Genomic DNA, 22,848 nt, shown 5'->3' with positions numbered 1-22,848 from the left:
ACATATCTGGGGTTCAATGCTTGCCACCTTCTCCCGTTATCTGTAAGCTGGCTGAAGGCAGGGATCCTGTCTGTGCACATCATTTCTTAGCACAAAACAAATGCTCAATGAACATATGTCTGAACAAAGAGGCCAACGGGACTCCAGGATCTGATTTCTGAGGGACTGGGTCACCCTACAGGTGGAGGTGCAGGTCTATACTGACAGCCTGACTCCCTGAGCCATCTACATGCACAGGCTGAACCAGCAAGAGTACCTCTCATTCTATTAAAATGTCTTTCCCTTCATCTTCTTCCTGCCTCCACCCTGTGTAAAGGTCAACACCGTCAACTATGTCAGAGAAGAGAAACAGCAGGTGGGATACCCAAATAATCAGCTCTGGAGCTGGTTTCTACACTTACAGTTAAAAGTACATATGTGTGTTGTCACCAAGAATTAACGATGATCCAGAAACATAAATAAACCACACTGTCTTTAACTCAAAAAGTCACACAGTAACATCAGACTGTCCTGATTCCCCGTGTCCTACTGCTTAGCCTCGAGCCTAAAAGTCCCTAAGCACACCGTGACTTTCTGGACTTTCTGGTTCACAGACCAGGAAAGAAGTTAGGCTCAGCCATTAAGGTTTTCACCAGCTGCATTAGGAACCAAAAATAATCAAGGGATACTAAATCCCCCCAAAGCTTTAGGTCAGTTTCCTATGTAACTGTATCTATCCCAAATGCCTTCCAGGTGCCCCTTCCCCTAACGAAAGCAAAGACACCCAGGAATCAATTTTTATCTGTAATGACTCTCGTCAGTCTCCAAGGACATCCTGACTCATATGTATTTGGAGGCTGTTAAAAAAGTGATCTGAGGGACACCTGGGTGGCTCAGTTGGTTAAGCATCTGCCTTCAGCTCAGGTCATGATCCTGGGGTCCTGGGATTAAGCCCCATATTGGGCTCCCTGATCAGCGGGGAGTCTCCCTCTCCCTCTGCTGCTCCCCCTGCTTCTCCCCCTGCTTATGCTCTCTCTCTCTCTCTTTCCCTCTCTCCCTCTGTCCCAAATGAATTTTTTAAAAAATAAAAATAAATAAAAAATTACGTCTGGGAGCCAAATTTTCCACTGGAATACAACTCTAAAATGACAATGAAAGTGAATGGGAAAAGAAAAATAATTTCACATACCTACTATACTTTATAAACAACTTTTAAAAACGCATCCAGTGCATATATTAAAGTTAAGCTACACTCAGCAAAATTATGTCAATAAAAATTTAAAAAGAACTAGCAAAGTGTCTGGCACACGTGAGGTTCCCAACAAAGCCTGGCTGAACAAGGGGCAAAGGAACGAGCTATCAGAACAAGGAACCATGAAAGCCACAAGGGTCAGAACGACACTCATAAGCTGACTCTATGACCAACTCTCAATTTAAACGACCAGTAAGGAACTTATAAAAACACCAACATTCTAATATAGTGAACAAGGCCCATGTCACCATCGTGGGCTCACTCAGGCAGATGTCAAGCTCCCCGTAGGTGGGGAGAGGAGGAAAGCTAGGGTGTCTGCAGAGCAAGTCATGCTAGGTGACTGGGAATGGTTGGTTGCGATTCAGGAAGACGCTGGAGGAGCACAACCAGAATTAGGTGGAAGAGCTATTCCCATTTCTTTTTAGTTCAAGGGATGTTAACAAGAATATAAAAGTTCAAGCACCAAACCATTCCATTTGGTCAGGCTACAGACAGAAATTGTGGTGGTTGCTTTTGCACAGAGGACTTGGTCCCCTGGACTCAATGAAGCTCAACAAAGTCCATGCAGAGGCCGTTGCTGCTGGGACCGCCACCCCTGGGATCCCAGGCCAAGCCCTCCAACTCCCTGGGAAACTCCCACCATCTGCCCCGAGTGACCATTCGGGCTCTGAGGACATGGGAGGGGCGTGCAGGACCCAGACAAAAACACGACGAGGCAAAGAAGAGGAAGCATGGGTGGCTGAAGCCAGAGCACCTGCACAGCCTGTCCCCACCAACAGAGGACCAGCACTCCTCCGCAGCACACCCCCACCTCCCACGGGAAGAGATGCCACAGCCACAGTGTCGTTCACCAAAGCTCACGCCTGCCAGCATTTCGGGGTCAAACCACTAACATGTAGATACACTCCAGACAGAGCATGACACTGGAGCGCAGGGTGAATGAGGCATGTGCTCATGGCCAGATGAACTCAGAGTCAGACCTGCCGTGCACAGGCAGATCTGCAGTCACGTGACCGGCTTTTTTACTGAGGTCTCGGTGAGGCGCTCTGGGTCAGGACTGCAGAAAGCCTTCCAATCCATCTTCTCCTTCAGCCGCTACAAGGAATGTCATGTAGGGTTGTGCCCAAGGTCACAAGGCAAGTGGCAGAACTGGGGATAGAACTCAGCAGAGCAGCTCTGGAAGACACACGGCTGCTCTATGGCAGGAGGCAGGCTGGCGCTCTCTGACCGCCTGACCTCTGCGCACACAAAGCAAGTCAGGGTGGCTTTACTCAGGAGCACAGCTGGCACTCAGCTCCTCCTAGCTCACAGCTCCCCTTTTTTTTTATAGTTTTTCTTTTAAGATTTTATTTATTTATTTATTTGAGAAAGCGAGAATGAGAGAGAGAGAAAGAGAGAGAGCACGTGAGAGGGGGGAGAGTCAGAGAGAGAAGCAGACTCCCTGCTGAGCAGGGAGCCTGATGCGGGACTGGATCCCGGGACTCCAGGATCATGACCTGAGCCGAAGGCAGTCACTTAACCAACTGAGCCACCCAGGCGCCCCAGCTCCCCTCTTTCTACCCTGCTCCCTGCAAGTGGAAACCCCAACATGCTCCAGAACCGTGCATCCTCCGACAACTGAGAGGACTTCCGCACGTCGCCGTGCTGCCTTACCCGTGCTGGTGCTGGTGATGCCGTTCACTGTCCCCTCCACGTCGGTCTCGTCCTCAGCGTAGCTCAGGATCAGGCTCTGCTGCCGGCTTGTCAGTCTCCTGTGGACCACAGTTGAGTGTTTCCTCCAGGCAGCCCTTTAATGATGGGCTTGGCCAGTTCCCATGTCAGCATGTGGGAAATGTGGGGCCCCTGACCTAGGCAGGGAGACACACCCTGAACCTAAGAGCCAAACCCACAAAGCTTCAATCAAGAAAATGGAAACTGCTATGCTCATCACAGTGAGCACCCCATCACCTATCAAACTGTCAAATCCTTGCTGCTCACCTGAAAATTAGCACAGCATTAAGACAGAAGAAAATCTCCTAAAATACCCTAAGCTGTTTTTAAACAGCTGCCATAAATACTAAACAGTTTACTTAAAAGAGGGTGGGAGGCCTCTTACAAGTGTCTTATGTAGGAAGTTAACTAACTAAAAGGAGTCACGTTAAGTCAGTCTTCCCCAGAGGGGTGGGATGCCCCAGCACTGTGCTCAGACCTTCCTCCCAGAGGATGCAGATGTCACATGCCATGATCCAGTTACAGATTTGCCTCTCCCAGCAGACCCCTAGTGCCCTGACAGCAGTAATAACAAAATTGACAACAGCAGCTACAGCCACATGTGCCCCACGTATTACTCAATTTTTGGGCAGCTAATGAGTCCACTTTTTTTTATTGTGCCCACTTTGCAAGGGGGAACTCGGGCAGGACACACCTGGCTAGAGGAAGGAAGTAGCACAAGCCTGCACAAGCCTCCGTGCTCACAGCAGCGGACAGCGGGCCCAGGCCAGGAGGCCAGCACAGGGCCCAGCAGGTAAAAAGCCTTCCACCGGGCCCTGCTGGGTGGGGAAGGTGCGGAGATCGGGCAGACCTCACCATGGCTACATGGGCACGCACTTTGGAACTCTTATCTTGATGTGAATGTAGTGATCTCCATAGCCATAGCTGTTAATCCGGGGGATTCCCTTCCCACTCATCCGAATCTTCTGGTCTGTCTGAATCCCAGGGGGGATCTATAAAGAAAGGAAATCTGTGGTTTGCCTTGGTCTCCAGTTACTCAAATGGAAACATTTCACTACATAAAGACTTACTCCTAGGAAAGAACTGCCATTCAGGTTTCTAGACAACCACATGGAAACTGGATAACCTGGGGTCCATCCGGAGCAGAGCCTGTGACAGGGACTTGCAAGCAGGCGGTTTGGGGAGATGAGCCCACAAGGAGAAGTGTGGGAGCACAGAGAGTAAGAGCAGGGAGGAGGGAAGGCCCACACAGGGGCCTGGGGCCTGGTGCCCGTAGAGGAGCAGATTCGACCCAGGAACTGCCTTCCCCGGCGATTCCACAGTCAAGGCCCACAGTCTGTGATTCGAACCCAAGGAATGGCCTGACCTTCCTCCTGCCTCCCCCAGACCTCATCTCTGAGTCCCCGACATGCTACTTGCTCACAGGTTCTGCCACTTCTCAGCTGTTTCAGAAAAAAAGAGAGTGATGAAGTACAAGACTGGCAAAGACATCCCTGCCCTCTTACCGTCACGGTAATGGTCTCGTATAGGCCCTGAGCTCTGGCTGTCCCTCCAAGAAGAGCCTGAGCTATGGAAATAAAGAGGTCGGAGTGGATGTCTGCACCGTCCCTCCGGAACACAGGGCTTTTCTGCACCTAGGGCCAAGCACAAGATGCAGTCATGGGTGGAGAAGTCCTCCCTGGGAAGGACAACAGCCCCACATCCCAGCAGCCTGGGCACAGGCCCTGACATGCATTATGGTGACGCTGCTTCTGTGTGAGGAACAGAGTACCGAGGGAGAGAATGTACTTTCACCAAAGCAGAATGTGGCCCCAGGCTCCAGGAGTTACATCAGATTTGTTTCTACGCTGCAATGCAAGAGTGTCAGTCTCAGATCAAGTTGTTCAACTGACAAATAAAAAAGTAAAATTGGCTTTTTGAACATAACAAAAATCTTACTCTAATGGAAGGTTTACACAGACTAGTAACATCTACAAAGGCAAAGAGTTTATTCTCCTAACAGTCATTTGGTACAAACTACCCTCAAGACAGATGGGCAGGGCGCCCGGGTGGCTCAGTCGGTTGAGCGCCTGCCTTTGGCTTGGGTCATGATCCCAGGGTCCTGGGATTGAGTCCCGCATCGGGGTCCCTGCTCAGCGAGGAGTCTGCTCGTCCCTCTCCCTTGCCTGCAGCTCCCCCTGCTTGTGCTCTCTCTCTGAAATGAACAAAAATCTTTAAAAAAAAAAAAAGATGGGCAGCACGGGAATGACTCTGACTTTATAAGAACTTTTGGGTGTCAAAGACACTCCTTGCCTTGCAGCCATGCCCCCTCTCTGTGTTCTTGTCTATTATCACATGGGAGCGGGGTCTACCTGTCGTAGAGCCTGGCGTCCAGCAGGTCACCTTTGTCTTGCATCTCCTTGTCTAGCAGTTCATCCTTTACAGTATTTTTATCTTTTTTTTAAATTATGAAGTATTTCACACACATATGAACAGGCAAAGTAAATAACATCACACACACACACAATGCGCACAGCCCAGCTGAAGAACCAACCCTCCCGGCCCCTTCCCCCACCCGAGGGACCACCACGATGAATGGAGGAATGACCGTTCCTACATATACACACGTATCCCCAAACAATACATAGCACCATCTCCATGTGAACCGTTGACCGTGTCCCTCCCTGCCTCTGCTTGCAATCTGCTTTCCTTCCCTCACTGGTAACTGAGAAGTCTCGAGATGTGTCGTGCTGACACGTGTGGCTCCGGTTTCTTCCTCTGGCTGCTCTGAGGCACTCTGGTCCCCGTGTGGTGCACTCGGCCACTCTCTTCTCCCTCTTCTCCGAGGGCAGTAGGCTGTTGTCAGAGTCTCGCTGCTACGAGTGAAGGAGTCTCGCACGCAGCCCGCGTGGCCTTCCTCAAGCGTGCACCTGGCAGGGCTGCGGGGACAGGGCGCTATCCCCCTCGCCATCCCCCTGTTCCAGAAAACCAGGTCTGCTCCTGCACATGGTACGTAAAGCTGTACTCGCTATCCCCACAAACAATTCAATACATAAGCTAAAAACACAAGATGTGTTCTGCATTTTTATGTGTGCAATGTTTCCAACCTGTAAACATCTTGAGGAAACTGCTCTGTCCAAACCTAGCACGAAGGTTTGATGTGACGCATGTTTAACAACCATACCAAGGTGGCCACTGTTGCCCTAAGAAACGCAGATGGCCAGATATGCTCCCATGAAGTGCCAGCCTCTCTCTAGCGAGAAGCCCGGGCTACACCCACACCCAGAAGGAGAGGACTGCAGAGAAGCCATATAGGCAGAGCACCTACCCTGAACGTGATGAAAATTTCCCGTTTTCCTACAGGCATCCGTACAGTCTGGCCATCCTCAACTCCTATAAGGAAGAACAAAAGTTCAAAAGGGAAGAATTACCTTGGGACCTCCCAAGGAATTTTCTGCCCTAGATCCATTTACAAACCACTGACTTCCTTACTCATGCCTATGAGGAGCAACACAATTACCCACAGTACAACCAACGAGTGTAACTTTTCAAGGGTGCAAATACAGCAATTGATAAGCAAACAAGAGCACCTTCTATTCATTTATCCAAGTGTACTGGACCCCTGCTCCTACCAGTCTGCATAGTATTTCAGTAAGTTCAGAGTCTAGTAGGGGAGACAGCTATCGACCAAAGAGTTAACACTAACAAACGCATCATTACAAAGAGGGTCATGTTCTTCGAAGGAAAAGACAAAGGACACGTAAGGAATAGGGAGAGTTCCAGAAGGCTGCCCCGGGGAAGTGACACTCGCGCTAGGAGCTTGGGGAGAAGAGTTAGCCTGCTGAAAAGAAGGTGGAAAGTGAGCTTGAGACACAGGGAGTGGTATACGCTGCTCTGTCCTGGAAGGCAGCCTGTTCAAGGAGCTACGTGAAAGTCAGGAAGGCCGCAGGGCAGGCAACCAGGGGAGACTAACAAGACGGGAGGCTGAAGAGGCCAGTAGGGGCTGAGACTGGAGGCATTACTCACCCCAACAGTCACAGCATGCTCTGCAGGGCGAGTGACATGATCACCCTGCAGGGGAAAGCCCGCCCCAGGAGAAAGAGCCAGTTGGGGAAAGCAGTCACAGGCTGCCCCTGGGGGCCAGGAGGGAGGAGTGGTGGTGCAGACTGGGCTGGCAGCGGGGACCATGCTGGTCTCATTGATGGAAGGTGGAGGAGCCCCACAGGAGCACAGCAGACATGTCAGGTCCCTTCTGCCCAATGTGGCATGCAAGGGTAGCCCATAGCATAACTAGTGCAAAGATGAAAATTCAAGGAGATTCTAGTCCGCCCCTCCAGTCCAGGGCTCCAGGCCCTTAACCACAGCTTCTCCAACAGCCCAATCACAAGGAAACAAAGGCCTCAGCTCTCCCAGCCCCTAGTGCATGGAGGTGCCCAGGACCAACCGGCAGGGACGGGGATCACCACTTTCTTCTTCTGCTTGGCTTGTCCTGCTCCTCTGCATACCACGCAGGGAGTCGTGATGATGGAGCCTCGGCCCCCACATCTCCGACACGTGGAGCGCATCACAAAAGGGCCAGTATTTATGGTTTCCTAATAAAGAGAAGAAAAATGGAACCTTAAGCACACAGGTTAACGCTAACGACCAAGCCTCTGGGGACACAACATACATCAGAGAAATGTCTCACTGAAGACTCATGTTCTGTGTGAACACACACTAAAACACACCGCCTCAGAGCACAGGGGCAGGGGCTCACACTGTCAATCTGATCTTCTAGAACATGCTAACTTCTCAATGCCAAATCACCAAGCTGATTATATGAGCTCGGAAAATGAGACAGTGCCTCTCTGTAGAGGTTCCTGAAATCCCTGGGGAGGTGAACAAATACATCTTAAAAAGAGCACTGCCCCTGGGCGCCTGGGTCACTCAGTGCGTTAAGCGTCTGCCTTTGGCTCAGGTCATGATCCCAGGGTCCCGGCTCCGCGGGGAGTCTGCTTCTCTCTCCCCCTGCTCTTGCGCTCTCTCTCTCCCTCTCAAATAAATAAAAATCTTTTTTTTTCTTTTTAAAGATTTCTTAAAATTTATTTGACAGAGAGAGAGAGAGAGAGACAGCGAGAGACGGAACACAAATAGGGGGAGCGGGAGAGGGAGAAGCAGGCCTCCCACCAAGCAGAGAGCCTGATGTGGGGCTTGATCCCAGGACCCTGGGATCATGACCTGAGCCGAAGGCAGACGCTTAACGACTGAGCCACCCAGTCGCCCCCAATTAAATAAAAATCTTAAAAAAAAAAACAAAAAACTTATGTTTCAAAGCTACAGTAAAAAACCTCTACACATAAACCCTTCTGTTCTGATGCTTCTACTCTGTAAGACAGAACCCCAAAGGTGGAATTGCTGGGACAAATAATTATTATATTTAAAAATTTATGTGTCAGAGACTCTGGACTCTGGGAAACAAACTGAGGGGTACAGAAGGGACGGGGGTGGGGGAATGGGGTAGCCGGGTGATGGGTATTAAGGAGGGCACGTGATGTGAAGAGCACTGGGTGTTATATGCAACTAATGAACTGTTGAACACTCCCATCAAAAACCAGTGATATACTATATGTTGGCTAACTGAACATAATAAAAAAAATTTAAGTGTTACATTTACTTGCACATGGTACAAAATTCTAAAGTAAAAGGAGGTACAGTGAACAGTTAAGTGCCCCCCCACCCCCATTTCCTAGATGTTCCAGGTGCCCTCCTCAGAGGCACAGCCACAGTGATATGCTTGTGTATCCTACTTCATCTGGACACACGCACTTTGAGCCATCTATGTGCGCATTACAGGTTTTCAGTCACCCAAGGCGGCACTATGCACATGGTGCTGCAGCGTTTCTTTGGGTTTTTACAATTAAATGATCTCAGAAAGCACTTCTCACCAGCATACAGCATCCTGTGACCTGGATGCACCACGATTTCTCAGGCCACTCACTCCTGGTGGTCACTGGGGCTTCAGTATTATACACAAGGCTGCAGGGGACACCCTGTACAAATGCTGCATCTCAAGTGTGGTCTGTAGGGTAGCTCCCCACAGAGATGCACACACAAGGGTCTGACGGCTCCTGCAGTTGCCATTCCCATAAACCAGAGTGCCGTCAGGGAGTGTGCACACTCATGTCCCACAGGCTTGTTGGCACGGACTGTGACCATCTTTGAAACGCCTGCCCCTCTGGAGGGTGAGCCAAGGGCATCTGGTTTCCACCTGCAGGCTGCTGAGAGATGTTCACCACCCACCCACATTTCCTCTACGGTTCACCTCGCCCAGTTTTCCCGATGAGCTGCTGGCCTTTCCCCCGTTATTCTGAAGGAGCTCTTTACATATTAGGAACACTAATCCTTTAGCAAACATGTTACAAATATTTTTTCCTAGTCTTAAACATCATGTTTTTAGAGAAATACACTTCGGCTTTACTACCTTATCTCAATCTCTTCAGAAAAAAAATTTTTTTAAAAGAAGTTACATCAATTCAGGGCATTGGAGAAAGGACTTTTGAAGTGAGAGGGAATTGGGACCAATCAATGAAAACTATCTGTAACAAGTGGCATCAACTCAGCTCCCAAAACTGTAGCCACGGGAATGCATGTGCTCCCCAGGAGCGCCCTCTGGAGGACTGTCCGCTCAACTGCACACTGAGCAGCAAGCTGGTCCTTTTCTCAACAGGACCAGGTATAACTTTGGGTATACCCATCAATGGACTCTTATCTGGCCATCAAAAACAGTATTTAGAAATACTCAAAGACATGGAAAAACACAACACGTGAAAAGTGTGGGAAAACTGCATGTATGATCCTCAACTGTTGAAAATTACACACATACAAGCAAGACCATTCAAAATGATATGACAAACTAGAAAATATACAATTCAAATCATTGACGAAGGACTAATTTACTTAATTTATGATTTTTATTTATTTCTTTATTTATTTGAGAGAGAGAGAATGGGAGATAGAGAGCATGAGAGGGAAGAGGGTCAGAGGGAGAAGCAGACTCCCTGCCGAGCAGGGAGCCCGATGTGAGACTCGATCCCGGGACTCCAGGATCATGACCTGAGCTGAAGGCAGTCGCTTAACCAACTGAGCCACCCAGGCGCCCCTAATTTACTTAATTTAGAAAGAGCTTCTACAAATGCTGGGGCGCCTAGGTGGCTCAGTCCATTAAGCGTCTGCCTTCAGCTCAGGTTATGATCCCAGCATTCTGGGATTGAGCCCCACATCGGGCTCTCTGCTTGGCGGGAGGCCTGCTGCTTCTCCCTCTCCCACTCCCCTGCTTGTGTTCCCTCTCTCACTGTCTCTCTCTCTCTGTCAAATAAATAAATAAAATCTTTAAAACAAAACAAAACAAAAAAACCTTCTACAAATGCCTCAGAATAAGACCAATTACCCAACAGCGAGAAGGAAAAAAGGCTGAAGAGATATAAAGAAAAACTGGTCCTCAAATTCTCAAGATGTTCAACCTCACACGTGACAGATGCAAAATGAGCATGAGAAATGGCGTTATGTGAAGGTACTCAGTGTCTGTACCAGCACAAGATCAACAGGGGCTTGGCTAGGTAAGGGATGGCGCATCTGTGAAGGAACCGCTGTGGCCATGCAAACTGGGGCAGCTATGTAGAGTGTTTGCCAAATACACTAAGTAGAAACAAAATAAAATACTGAGGTACAAACAGAGCTAACTGTATTATACTGTTCGTATAAAAAACCATGCATGCACGTACACGCATCTAAGACAACGGATGCTTCTGAGGAGTGGAAACACAATGGCTGAGAGCCGACAATGGGAGGGATACTTATTTTACACTATTTACAATTTGTACCAACTTTTTATTTTATTTTTTTAAAGATTTTATTTATTTATTTGACAGAGACACAGCAAGAGAGGGAACACAAGCAGGGGGAGGGTCAGAGGGAGAAGCAGGCTTCCTACTGAGCAGGGAGCCCGATGTGAGGCTCGATCCCAGGACCCTGGGATCATGATCTGAGTCGAAGGCAGACGCTTAACGACTGAGCCACCCAGGCACTAACTTTTTAATGATTTGCATATATTACCTATTAGAAAACTAATTTAAAACAAAAATGAAATTCCATTTTTTTGAATTTTTTAAAAAGATTTTATTTATTTGAGAGAGAGAGCGAGCATGAGTGGTGGGGAGGGGCAGAGAAGGAGAAGCAGGCTCTCCATTGAGCAGGGAGCCTGATGTGGGGCTCAATCCCAGGACCCTGGGATCATGACCTGAGCTGAAGGCAGATGCTTAACCAACTGAGCCACACAGGCACCCCTAAGATTTACTTATTTTAGAGAGAGAGAGTGCTTGTGCGTTGCATGTGCGAGTAGGGGGAGGGGCAGAGGGATAGAGAATCTCAAGCAGACTCCCGGCTGAGCACAGAGCCCAAAATGGGGCTCAATCGCTCGACCCTGAGCCTATGACCTGCGCCAAAATCAAGAGTCAGACATCCAGTCAACTGAGCCACCCAGATGTCCCCAAAAATGAAGTTCCTAATCAACAACTGGACAGGGGCGCCTGAGTGGCTCAGTCGGTTAAGCATCTGCCTTCGGCTCAGGTCATGATCCCAGGGTCCTGGGATCAAGCCCCACATCGGGCTCCTGGATCGGCGGGAAGCCTGCTTCTGCCTCTCTCCCTGCTCCTGCTCTCTCTCTGTATCCCTGTGTCTCAAATGAATAAATAAAATCTTAAAAAAAAAACAAAACAACTGGACAAAAACAAACTTAAAATGCTAGAGTGGTGGGATTATCAGGGACTTCTACTTTTTAAGAACTTTTCTGCTCTCAAAGACAACTTCTACCTCATACCAGCATACACACACAATGACTAATTTTAAAGGTGGGTAGTAGAGAACTTCTCAAACAGGAATCCATCTTTTTTTTTTTTAAAGATTTATTTATTTGAGAGAGCGAGAATGAGAGAGAGAGAGTACATGAGGGGGGGGAGGGTCAGAGGGAGAAGCAGGCTCCTCGCTGAGCAGGGAGCCCGATGCGGGACTCGATTCCGGGACTCCAGGATCATGACCTGAGCTGAACGCAGTCGCTTAACCAACTGAGCCACCCAGGCGCCCAGGAATCCATCTTAATGGAATATAAACATAATCAATGAAAACCTAACTACAATTAAATAGACAGAGATATAACCATAGTGAAAAGGGAGAAAAAGAATTGACCCAAATAACTTTTGAGCACAGTATTTTAACTATACACCTTCAAACAAAAGATGAAAAGAACTCTAAACAGCAAATGCCAGTAACTAGGATATTTTTCACAGTATTCTGAGTAACAATCCTGAAACTCCTTTTTGTGTTATAGAGTTGAGCAAACGAGTAAATATATTGAGGATAATCAAAGCCAGACTTCTCTTTATCAGAAAAAAGTTTCATAGGGCGCCTGGGTGGCTCAGTCGGTTAAGCGACTGCCTTCGACTCAGGTCATGATCCTGGAGTCCCGGGATCGAGTCCCACATCGCACTCCCCGCTCAGCAGGGAGTCTGCTTCTCCCTCCAACCCTCCCCCCTCTCATGTGCTCTCTCTCTCTCTCTCTCTCATTCTCACTCTCTCAAATAAATAAATAAAAATCTTAAAAAAAAGAAAAAAGTTTCATATACAGACAGGCAGAAGACTAGATGAACCTTGTGGTAATGGGCTAGAAGTGGAACTATCACGTTGAACTCACTGGTTTGTCAGAGCAATAGTGGGTGGAGGGATAGGTGTGTACGTGTGCGTGTACATGTGTACCTATAATGTGAATAATATGGAAGGAGATACAGATATGGGTATGTACATGCATGTTTGCACACACGCACTCACATATGCTTTTTTTCCCCAGCCTAGTCTGCAGGAGGGCGTAGAAGCAGCAAACCTCCAGACACAATGAGCACACCCAGAGCACAGGTCTTGGTTTCTAAATCCCAGGAGACACTAGAAGCAACCAGGACCCCCTGGAGAAATGACTGGCTCAAGGGTATGGCAGGAAAAGTACAAGCTGAGTCTAGAACATCCTACTGTGATTGATAGGAAGTGCTCAAAGAATGAGGGGGACCTGTCAAAGGATACATGAGCCAGCTAGAAGGGACTCTACAGACCAAGTCAAGAACAATTTGAATATCGAAGACAGTAATTATACCGATTACAGCCCAGTGAATAAAATAAGAATGCCTGAGTTCATACTGCTATAAAAGAATACACCAATGGAGACTAGAAGTTCTTCATTTCAGAAGAATGCCAACTAAGACACGCAGAGGGATGCTGGGATCAGAAAATCACCATCTTGCGACTGTTCCAGTAATAACTAATTAGCAAGAATGATCAATGGACACCACAACTATTGGATGAAAGTTTGATGAGGAACTGGATATTTATAGAGTGTTAGGGTGCCTCACCACAACTTCCTCATTAATTACAAAGGGAAAATTAATAACTTTACAGTGAAGGAAGTTGGTGGACACTACCTTAACTAACTACTAGTGATCAAATGTCACATCACCACTAATGGGACAAACGGACACCTTATGACTCCTGACATGATCCACTGGAAAGGGATGTGGTGTTTCGCCAAAAACACATCATCTGAATCTTATCATGAGAAAATATCTGATGAGTTCCAAATAAAGGGCATTCTGCAAAACAGCTGGCCTGTAATCCTAAAAAATGTCAAGGTCATAAAGAAAAAGAAAAGCTGAGGAACTATTTGATATTAAAGGAAACAAAAGATATGACAACCAAATACTACACAAATCCTAGCTTAGATCCTGGACCAGGGAAAAGAGGACACCATAAGGACAATTGAAAAAATGTGAGTGCTCGCCTCAGCAACACATATACTGAAACTGGAACGATACAGAGGAGATTAGCATGGCCTCCGCACAAGGATGACATGCAAATTCGTGGAGCGTTCCATATTAAAAAAAAAGAAAAAAAAGGAAGAAGAAGAAGAAAAAAGGTGAATAAGTATAGATAACGGTATTGTATCAACATTAAATTTCCTCATTTTGACAACTGCACTAGGGTTATGTAAAAGAACGTTCTTATTCTTTGAAAATACATAACACAGATAACAAAGCAAATGGGACAGAATGCTGACAACTGGTGATCTGGCTAAGGAATAACGGAGTGACCCTTTATACTCTTCTATAAATTTGTATTATATAAAAAATTTATCCGGATGCCTGGGTGGCTCAGTTGGTTGGGTGTCTGCCTTTGGCTCAGTCATGATCCCAGGTTCTGGGATTGAGCCCCATGTTGGGCTCCCTGCTCAGCGGGGAACCTGCTTCTCCCTCTCTCTCTGCCTGCCGCTGCCCCTGTTTGTGCTCTGTCAAATAAATAAAATCTTGAAAAAAAAAAAGAAAAAATGATGACGCTTCAAGCAAAATTTAAACCTCCCTCCCTCCACCATGGTTTCAAATTACCAAAATTTCCCAAAGTGTATTTTCAGAGAGGATAGTGCAGTATCACTGACCAAAACAGAGCACTCAGGAAAAAAGAAGGTTACAGATAAAACAGTCCCAGCAAGTTATAGCCTCTCAAAGCACTAAGTACTGCCGGGTAACCGGTCCTGGGAGCACAGAAAGCAGGGTAGTGAGGAAGAGAGTGGGCAGGCCAGAGGTGGGAGGCCCCGAGGGAAGGGGTGGGGATGGGGGCTCTTACCATTCCAGAGCCACCACAGTAGTGGCAGTTCTGCAGCTTGGTGCCAGGCTCGTTCCCCTTGCCGTCACACCGCTCACAGGTGTCAGTGATGTTCACGGTGAACTCCTTGTTGACCCCCTTGGCCGCTTGATTAAACGTCAACTCCATGATGTACTAAAGAAATCAGAGGACAGCCTGATATCTTTCTTTTGATAATTACCAACATGATCCTCCACTTTAAAAAGTAAAGGAGGACAATGGTCAGCAGTTCCCAGTTCTTTTAATTTTTCTTTTAAAGTAGTTTTATATTTACAAAATTGAGGAGGAGGTAGAGAGGTCACCCACACACCCCACACCCCGCCCCACACATGTACAGCCTCTCCCATCATCAGCATCACTCACCGGAATGTACATTTTTTTTTAATAAAGGATGAACCTATATGGACACATCATAATCATCCAAAGCCCATAGTTTACATTATGGTCCACCCTTGGTGGTGTACATCCTATGGGTCTGAACAAATGTCCATTGTTATAAAATCATAGAGTACTTCCACTAAATGTGAATTTCACTAAAAACTCCTCTGTGCTCCACCTACTCATCTCTTCACCCAGCTACTCTACTTTTAAACTATTTTACTTACCTATCCTCGGCCTAATAAGAATGGATGGGACTCAAGTGATTCTGCCGTACTCAGGATTTTTAAAAGGGAATGTTTGTTTTTGTTTTCAGTGAAAATGTACTTTTCAACAAACTGTTCACAGATAATATTTGGACGCAGTCCTTAAAGACAGCTGGAAAGATCCACAATCATAACTTAAGTCATAAAACATCCCCCCTCTCTCAACTCCGATCATGTCTTATTAAGACATAAATATGCCGTGTGCCTCCCTACTGGATTGAGCTCTCCTAGAATAATGTAGCAGGCCTTCAAGATAAAATACTTACACCCTGAGAGCCTTAGCCTTAGGCTGCCTGATTAAGCAGCTGCAAGAATATAGTTAAAATGAATGTACACATATTACCTACATGATTTTACTTAAACATTAGAATGATTTCCTACCAAAATGGCAGCTTCCAGATCATTCAATTGAGCTGCTATGCCTTTTTTTTTTTTTTTTGAGAAAAAGAAACTGATAAAATCTGTTTGCCTCACATTGAACAGCTAAAATGTGAATGATTCTTCGAAACAAGGAGCTTACCTCCTGAGGCTGATTGAATACATTCTGGAAATCTCCAAAAGAAGATGATGAGAATTCCCCAAAGATCTTCCTGAAGAGCTCCTCTGGGTCGACAGTGGGGCCTGCCTTCCAGTAGCTCTGTCCGGAGCTGCCGGCCCCAGGATCGAAGCCAGCAGAGCCGTACGCATCATACTGCTTCCTCTTCACTTCATCACTCAGCACCTACCAGGAAGGCCCAGCAGTCAGGTCCGCCCGAGTCTCCCAATGCCCAGAACACAGACACAAGAGCACGCCAAGTACAGGTAAGGGGATCGTAGCAACATTAAATTTCTTGGTTTTGACAAATGTACTGTGGTCATGCAAAAGAATGTTCTTGTTCTTAGAAAACACACACTGGGGAACTGAAGAATAAAGAGAGAGGTCTGTGACTTACTCCCAAATGGCTGGTGGCACGCGCACACCGCGCACACACAAAGAGCAGATATGTGATACTCTATGTATCCTGAACCCCCCAGATGCTCTAAGTCTGGGGAGAAGGTCACTCTGGAATGGCTCAGCAGTCATCCACAAGTACGTGTTTCATCCCTCTGATTATATTTCAAATTCCTCAAGGGCAGCCTTCTACTTTTACAATCCCCACCAGCCCCAGGAGACAGCAATGCCCTAAGGAAGGGGGTCATTAAATAAGTGTGGGATTAATTAATCCAACCAGGAGCTCCTAGACCCAACTATAAATCCAAATGACCTGGGAACTCTGTTAATACAGATGATTAGATCCTATTTTCTCCTGAGATGCCAAGTGGGATCTAGCAGGAGACCAGGGAATCTTTTCTTCACTGAGGTAATCTGGCATAGGGAACACAGTCTTAACACGGGACCTCATGACATGTCAGGCCACCCTGTGCCACACACTCGGATGTATGCAAGCAGCTGAATGATGGCAGCTGCACACACAGGTAGGTCGTGTTACCTCATAGGCTTCTGCCAGCTGGGAGAACTTCTCCTTGGCTTTGGGATCATCCTTATTTGTGTCTGGGTGGTATTTCTTGGCCAGCTAAGGGAGGAAATGGTAAATTACTATGGACACAAGATGATGACTAACAGTGGACCCCAAATGACAGTCACAATCTCACCTCCTTTATAGCAGTTGTTTAAGTTTTGTGACCAACAGAAATACTTAGAACAAGGTTTAAGACTTTAAAATAGGGGCGCCTGGGTGGCTCAGTCGTTAAGCGTCTGCCTTCGGCTCAGGTCATGATCCCAGGGTCCTGAGATCGAGCCCTGCATCGGGCTTCCTGCCCACGGGAAGCCTGCTTCTCCCTCTCCCTCTCCCACTCCCCCTGCTTGTGTTCCCTCTCTCGCTGTGTCTCTCTCTGTCAAATAAATAAATAAAATCTTAAAAAAAAAAAAAAGACTTTAAAATAAACCTGTCTCTTCAAATCTGAGGCATATACACACTTTCCAACCACAACAAACGTCTATCAAAAATAACAACTGATCCTTTAGAACTTGGGCACCTTTACGAAAGCAGTGTAAAACAGTGTGTCTGACGGACTACCATCTATGTAGAAAGAGAAGACACTATCTACCAGCTGTATAAACTATTCTGAAAGAACACACAATAAACTGGTAGCACTGATTGCAACAGGAGGGATGCTGATAAACGGGAAGGAGGCTTTCCACTGTATACTCCTTTGTACCTTTCAAATTCTGAATAAAGGAAATATACCGCCTATTCAAAACACAGGTTTAAAATATTAAAAAGGGCGCCTGGGTGGCTCAGTTGGGTAAGCGACTGCCTTCGGCTCAAGTCATGATCCTGGAGACCTGGGATCGAGTCCCACATCGGGCTCCCCGCTCAGCAGGGAGTCTGTTTCTTCCTCTGACCCGCTCCCCTCTCATGCTCTCTATCTCATTCTCTCTCTCAAATAAAAAAATAAAATCTTAAAAAAATAAAATAAAATAAAATATTAAAAAACCCGCTCGGCTGTCCAGGGCATACAGGTGTGCTGAGCCACTCTAAAACAAAGGTGACCGGGCGCCTGGGTGGCTCAGTTGGTTAAGCGACTGCCTTCGGCTCAGGTCATGATCCTGGAGTCCCGGGATCGAGTCCCGCATCGGGCTCCTCGCTCAGCAGGGAGTCTGCTTCTCCCTCTGACCCTCTCCCTTCTCATGCTCTCTATCTCAAATAAATAAATAAATCTTAAAAAAATAAAATAAAATAAAATAAAAATAAAATATTAAAAAACCCGCTCAGCTGTCCAGGGCATACAGGTGTGCTGAGCCACTCTAAAACAAAGGTGACCGGGCACCTGGGTGGCTCAGTTGGTTAAGCGACTGCCTTCGGCTCAGGTCATGATCCTGGAGTCCCGGGATCGCGTCCCACATCGGGCTCCCTGCTCAGCGGGGAATCTGCTTCTCCCTCTGACCCTCCCCTCTCCCATGCTCTCTCTCTCATTCTCTCTCTCAAATAAATAAATAAATAAAATCTATAAAACAAAGGTGACCTTGTGGCTGCTCTGAGCAGTGCTGTGCACGTAGTAGGCCGTTCACTGTGTGTGCTACCGATGCCTTCCAAGCCTGGCTTACCAGGTCCCTCACATGAGGGAAGGAGGCACACAGAATGCTAAAGCTTACTGGAGAAGCCGCGTGGCTCTGACATCCTGAGCGGCTGTACTCATGACGCAGGAAGTTAAGCGCACAGCCTCAGGGTCAGAGGGCCCAGAGTCACTGTCTGCTAGCCCTGGGACCTTGGGCAGAATGTCACTATGCACAACTTCCTCATCCGTAAGATGACAATAATGATATCTACTTCACAGGGCTGTGGTGGGGATAAAATGAGATAACGCATATTCTACAAGGAGCAGAAGGCCACTGGGTGTTATATGCAACTAATGAATCGTTGACCACCATGTCAAAAACTAATGATGTAGTATATGCTGGCTGACTGAACAAAATAAAAAAAATAAAAATAAAAATAAAATGAGCACAAGGCATGGCACACAGTAACATTCAACATCAGCTATTATTAGAACATAAAAGGGAGCAGAAGGACATGTTCAGGAGGTGGGAGCATCTAATAAGTTCTGACAGGAATTTTAAATTGTCAATTGATGAGCCAAAACTTCCTGATTGTTACCAGTATACCCCAAACCATCAGGATGACCACTGTGAAATACAGCACTGAAGCAGACAACCTTAGAGCTCACAGGTGAGGTACTGTGTCCACAGCTTAGGTGAAAGGAATGAGGGGAGATGTCATATGTAAAGATCAAGTTTGTGCCAAGTAAAGACAAAACAGCGTCACGGCTCAGAGTGCCAAACGAGGACCCAAAGGAGTTCAAATTCAAGCAAGTTCTCAGACACATCACAGGGCTGTATGACATCACGGGGCCATGCCGGAGACAGAGGACGACAACCACAACACAAAACAGTCTCATTTTAGACAAACACGATCACGTGAGATTCATATGGTTTCAAAGGGGGCTGGGTACATTTTAACGTAATTTTTAAACACATCATCACAGTTAAAAAAAAAAAAAAAGAGGGGTGTCAGCACATTATCCAACTGTGAGAAAGATGACAGGATTCTTTCCTGTGACGGGGAACTCGCTTTCACCCAAAGTGGAGTGTACCATGACCAACAGCTCTCATCAATGGAGAGCTCTTCATCAGAGTAAGTCTAACTCCTGCTTTTGGTTCATAGGTCACTTTAATCCCCTTTTACAAATCAGCCTGGCAAATAATTGACCCCACAGAGTTCTTTCTTTACACTAAGAATCAAACAGCTCTCAATCTTCCATGGTAGCAAAAGAAAGCAATACAAGTCACTAAGCCTACAAAGAAAGAATTGGTCATGTGCTACCCAACTTTGGTTTTCAGGAGGATGGAGGGTGCTGGCAGGTTTCCAGAAACATCTACCCACTCCCCAAAGTCAGGGAGACAGAATAAAGGCAGCAGCAGGAGAAGCTCCGCCATTGTAGAGTAGAGCGCCACTGGTGCCTCTGAACTCAAGCTGCTTCTGGAGATGCTGGTCCTCACACCAGCTCGTGGAAGCAGGCCAGAGACTGTGTGTTAACCCCAAAGCAGGATCTCCAGGGACAGCCAGTAGATCATCGTGGGCCACAGAGCTGGTCCCAAAAGCCAGGTAAGACAGAGAGGTATACTTATGAGATTAGCTTAAGGAAAAGAGAGATCTTTTGCAGTATCTTAGTCTCATGTACGACACATATTGACTGATGGGGCCTTGGCTGGATGTCATAACCTCTTTAAGCCTGTCAGGAGGATGGAATGATGCAATATACCCAAAGCTTTCATCAAGGTCTGACCCCAGAAATCTCTCTATAAAGGCTACTTTAAAAATGTCCATTTTTAAATTGCACAGCTTTACCTAATCTTTTCATTTCCACACCTAAAAACTTGAGTGGTTCCCTACTTTTTTCTTTACATTACAGATTTTATTATTTTTAAGTAATCTCTACACCCAACCTGGGGCTCAAACTCATGACCCCAAGATCAAGAGGTGCATGCTTCACCAACTGAGTCAGCCAGGCCCCTCCCTGCTCTCTCTCAAATTAAGTTTCTAGTGCTTACAAACAGCCTCATGTGTCCTGCTAGTTTGGCCCCAGCCTCCATCATTTCACTCCTCTCCCACTCTTACATCTGGTACCTTACCCTCTAGCTCAAAGGAAGCAGCATGTTATTCACTATCCCAAGCCAGGGTCTCTGCCTCCTACCCCCCCGTGCCTTTGCTCATTCCATCACAACCCAGTAATGGACAAAGAATCTAAATACATATAAAGCAAATGGCCAATAAGCACATACAAAGATGCTCAACATCATCAGCGACCACAGAAAAGCAAATTAAAACCACAGTGAGACACCATTTCACACTCAGTAGGGTGGCTATAATCAAAAGGACAGACAAGGGGTGGCTGGGTGGCTCAGTCAGTTAAGCGTCTGCCTTCAGCTCAGGTCCTGGGATCGAGTCCCACATCGGGCTCCCTGCTCAGGGGGGAGCCTGCTTCTCCCTCTGCCTTTCCCCCTGGGCTTGTGCTCACTCTCTCACTTGCTCACTCTCTCTCAAGTAAATAAATAAAATCTTTTAATTAAAAAAAAAAAAGGATAGACAAGAACAAGTGTTGCTGGGGATGTGGAGAAGTCAGAACCCTCCGATGGTGGGAATGTAAAATGGTGCGGCCATTTTGGAATAGTCCGGCAGTCCTTCAAGAGGTTAAACACGGATTTATCATGTGACCCAGCAATTCCACTCCTAGGTATATGAACATACTCACAAGAAATGAAAACATGGGTCTACACAAAACTTATATGTGGATGTTACCAGCAGCACTACTGATAAATAGAAAAAAAGGGGAAATGGCACGTGGGTGGCTTAGTCAGTTAAGCATCCAACTCTTGGTTTCGGCTCAGGTCATGATCTCAGGGCTGAGATCGAGCCCACGTCAAGCTCCACACTCAGCGGGGAGTCTGCTTGAGATCCTCTCTCTCCCTCTCCCTCTGCCCCTCCCTGCCACATGCACACACACGCGTTCTCTCTCTCTCAAATAAGTAAATCTTAAAAAAAAAAAGACTTTAAAAAATAAATAAATAAAAATAAAAATCTTTGGTTCTTCCTCTCTTTTTTTCTGAAGCATTAACCAGCAGGGCACTATGTGTTTGAGGAACAGTCCAGGAACACCCATTGTTTTCATTTCATTCTACACTGTCAGCCGCACAGGACCCATATGTATGGGCAGATACACCTCACTGGTGAGCAGACTAGACCAACAGCATCCCTTCTACAGTCTTGTCCCTAAAATCTGGATTCCATACAGACCTGGTAATAGGCTTTCTTGATCTCCTTCTGGCTGGCATTTCGGGGCACTCCTAGTATCTGGTAATAATCCTCTTTGGCCAAAGGGGAGCTCGTGTGGAAGGAGGCAGTACAAACAAAAGGGTAACTTTTTACTCCTAAAAAAGAAAAAAGGAAAGAAAATCACTCTGGGAATGTGCTCAACAAAAGGAAATTGTGAGTGAACAACCAGCCAGGTTATAACTGTGAAGGAACGGAGATCATAGCTTTGGAGTCAGCTTTCCTCCAAGCCCTCTGGAGACCAAACTCACTTCACTTAAAAATGGCCAAGGCCACTGTATATAATGAATATAAAACAAACACCACTGGGCAGGGCTGATTCTGCTGGACCACAATACAGTGAAGAGGTACCCTAATTACACCACCAAAGGAGCAGCACACCAGATGGAGGCTATACCTGGGGGATGATTAAAAAGGGACCTTGTCCCACTGTTACACTACCCAAGCACCTGCCACATGCCAGGTATCTTCACATGCTTTGTCTCCCTTAATGCTTAACAATTCCCCAGGTTCCTTCCCTTCACCATGCAACCTTGGGCATCTGCTTCTGGGGTGGTTCTCGGAGGGTGGTCCCTGGACCAGCAGCACCATCAGCTTGTTGGAAATGTCCATTTTCAGGCCCCACCCCAGACCTGAATCAGAAACTCTGGAGGTCCAGTAAGCTATGCTTACTAAGCCCTCCAGGTGATTCTGCCACATGCTCAATTTGAGGACCACTGTACTAAAGAAATGGTTCTTAGTGTTTCAAGTCACAGATCTAAGAGAATCTGATAAAAGTGCTGCCCCTCCCCTAAAAACAATACACCTATATAGACACACAGGATTAAAAGGTGCTAGGCCTGAATCTGTTTACCCCAGAGCAGCTAATGGGTCAAAGCCCAAGGCAGGCAGCCGTATGTCCTTTCATGCTTCTGGCATCAGCACCAGGAGGACCAGCCACCAGCAGACACACTCTGCCCCACTCAACTGCCCTCGTGGCCTGTGGTAGAGAACTAAGCTGGACTGGTCTGTCAGCAAGTGAAGCGGGGGAGCCACCCCACACTTTGAGCCCTGCCTAACCCCCAACACATCCTGTGACAAATGAAGATAGGCAGGGCAGGGCAGGGGGTGAAAGAGAGCCACGTTAAGGCATAAGAGTCGTGACAACTCCAGGTTTCCACGTCAGACCTCTGCCTACAGAGAAGTTTCTGGATTCACCATT

At 46.9% G+C, this 22,848-nt stretch overlaps 1 protein-coding gene and 1 non-coding gene across 4 annotated transcripts in view; one reads left to right on the top strand and one right to left on the bottom strand.

Annotated features, from left to right (window-relative positions):
* The window catches only part of DNAJA3 (DnaJ heat shock protein family (Hsp40) member A3), a 31,177-nt gene that overhangs the window by 5,311 nt on the left and 3,018 nt on the right, over positions 1-22,848 (bottom strand). For 2 of the 3 annotated variants that reach the window (XM_027612518.2, XM_027612519.2), the window contains exons 2-10: positions 21,612-21,745; positions 16,746-16,829; positions 15,797-15,997; positions 14,615-14,767; positions 7,365-7,512; positions 6,249-6,313; positions 4,447-4,575; positions 3,818-3,933; positions 2,885-2,982 (exon numbers count right to left, since the gene is read on the bottom strand). In XM_027612518.2, coding sequence (XP_027468319.1) covers positions 2,885-2,982; positions 3,818-3,933; positions 4,447-4,575; positions 6,249-6,313; positions 7,365-7,512; positions 14,615-14,767; positions 15,797-15,997; positions 16,746-16,829; positions 21,612-21,745 — 1,128 coding nt within the window. The remainder of the gene's footprint in view (positions 1-2,884; positions 2,983-3,817; positions 3,934-4,446; positions 4,576-6,248; positions 6,314-7,364; positions 7,513-14,614; positions 14,768-15,796; positions 15,998-16,745; positions 16,830-21,611; positions 21,746-22,848) is intronic. The other variant, XM_027612520.2, reaches the window with a different exon arrangement.
* On the top strand, positions 13,768-13,874 carry LOC113933752. The gene has a single exon (XR_003523456.1). It is a non-coding gene; the product is annotated as a U6 spliceosomal RNA (small nuclear RNA).

Source organism: Zalophus californianus, chromosome 10 (assembly GCF_009762305.2).
Source record: "Zalophus californianus isolate mZalCal1 chromosome 10, mZalCal1.pri.v2, whole genome shotgun sequence".
Lineage (NCBI taxonomy): Eukaryota > Metazoa > Chordata > Mammalia > Carnivora > Otariidae > Zalophus > Zalophus californianus.
The sequence above is the reverse complement of the archived record's forward strand: the minus strand, read 5'-3'. Positions and strand labels throughout refer to the sequence as shown.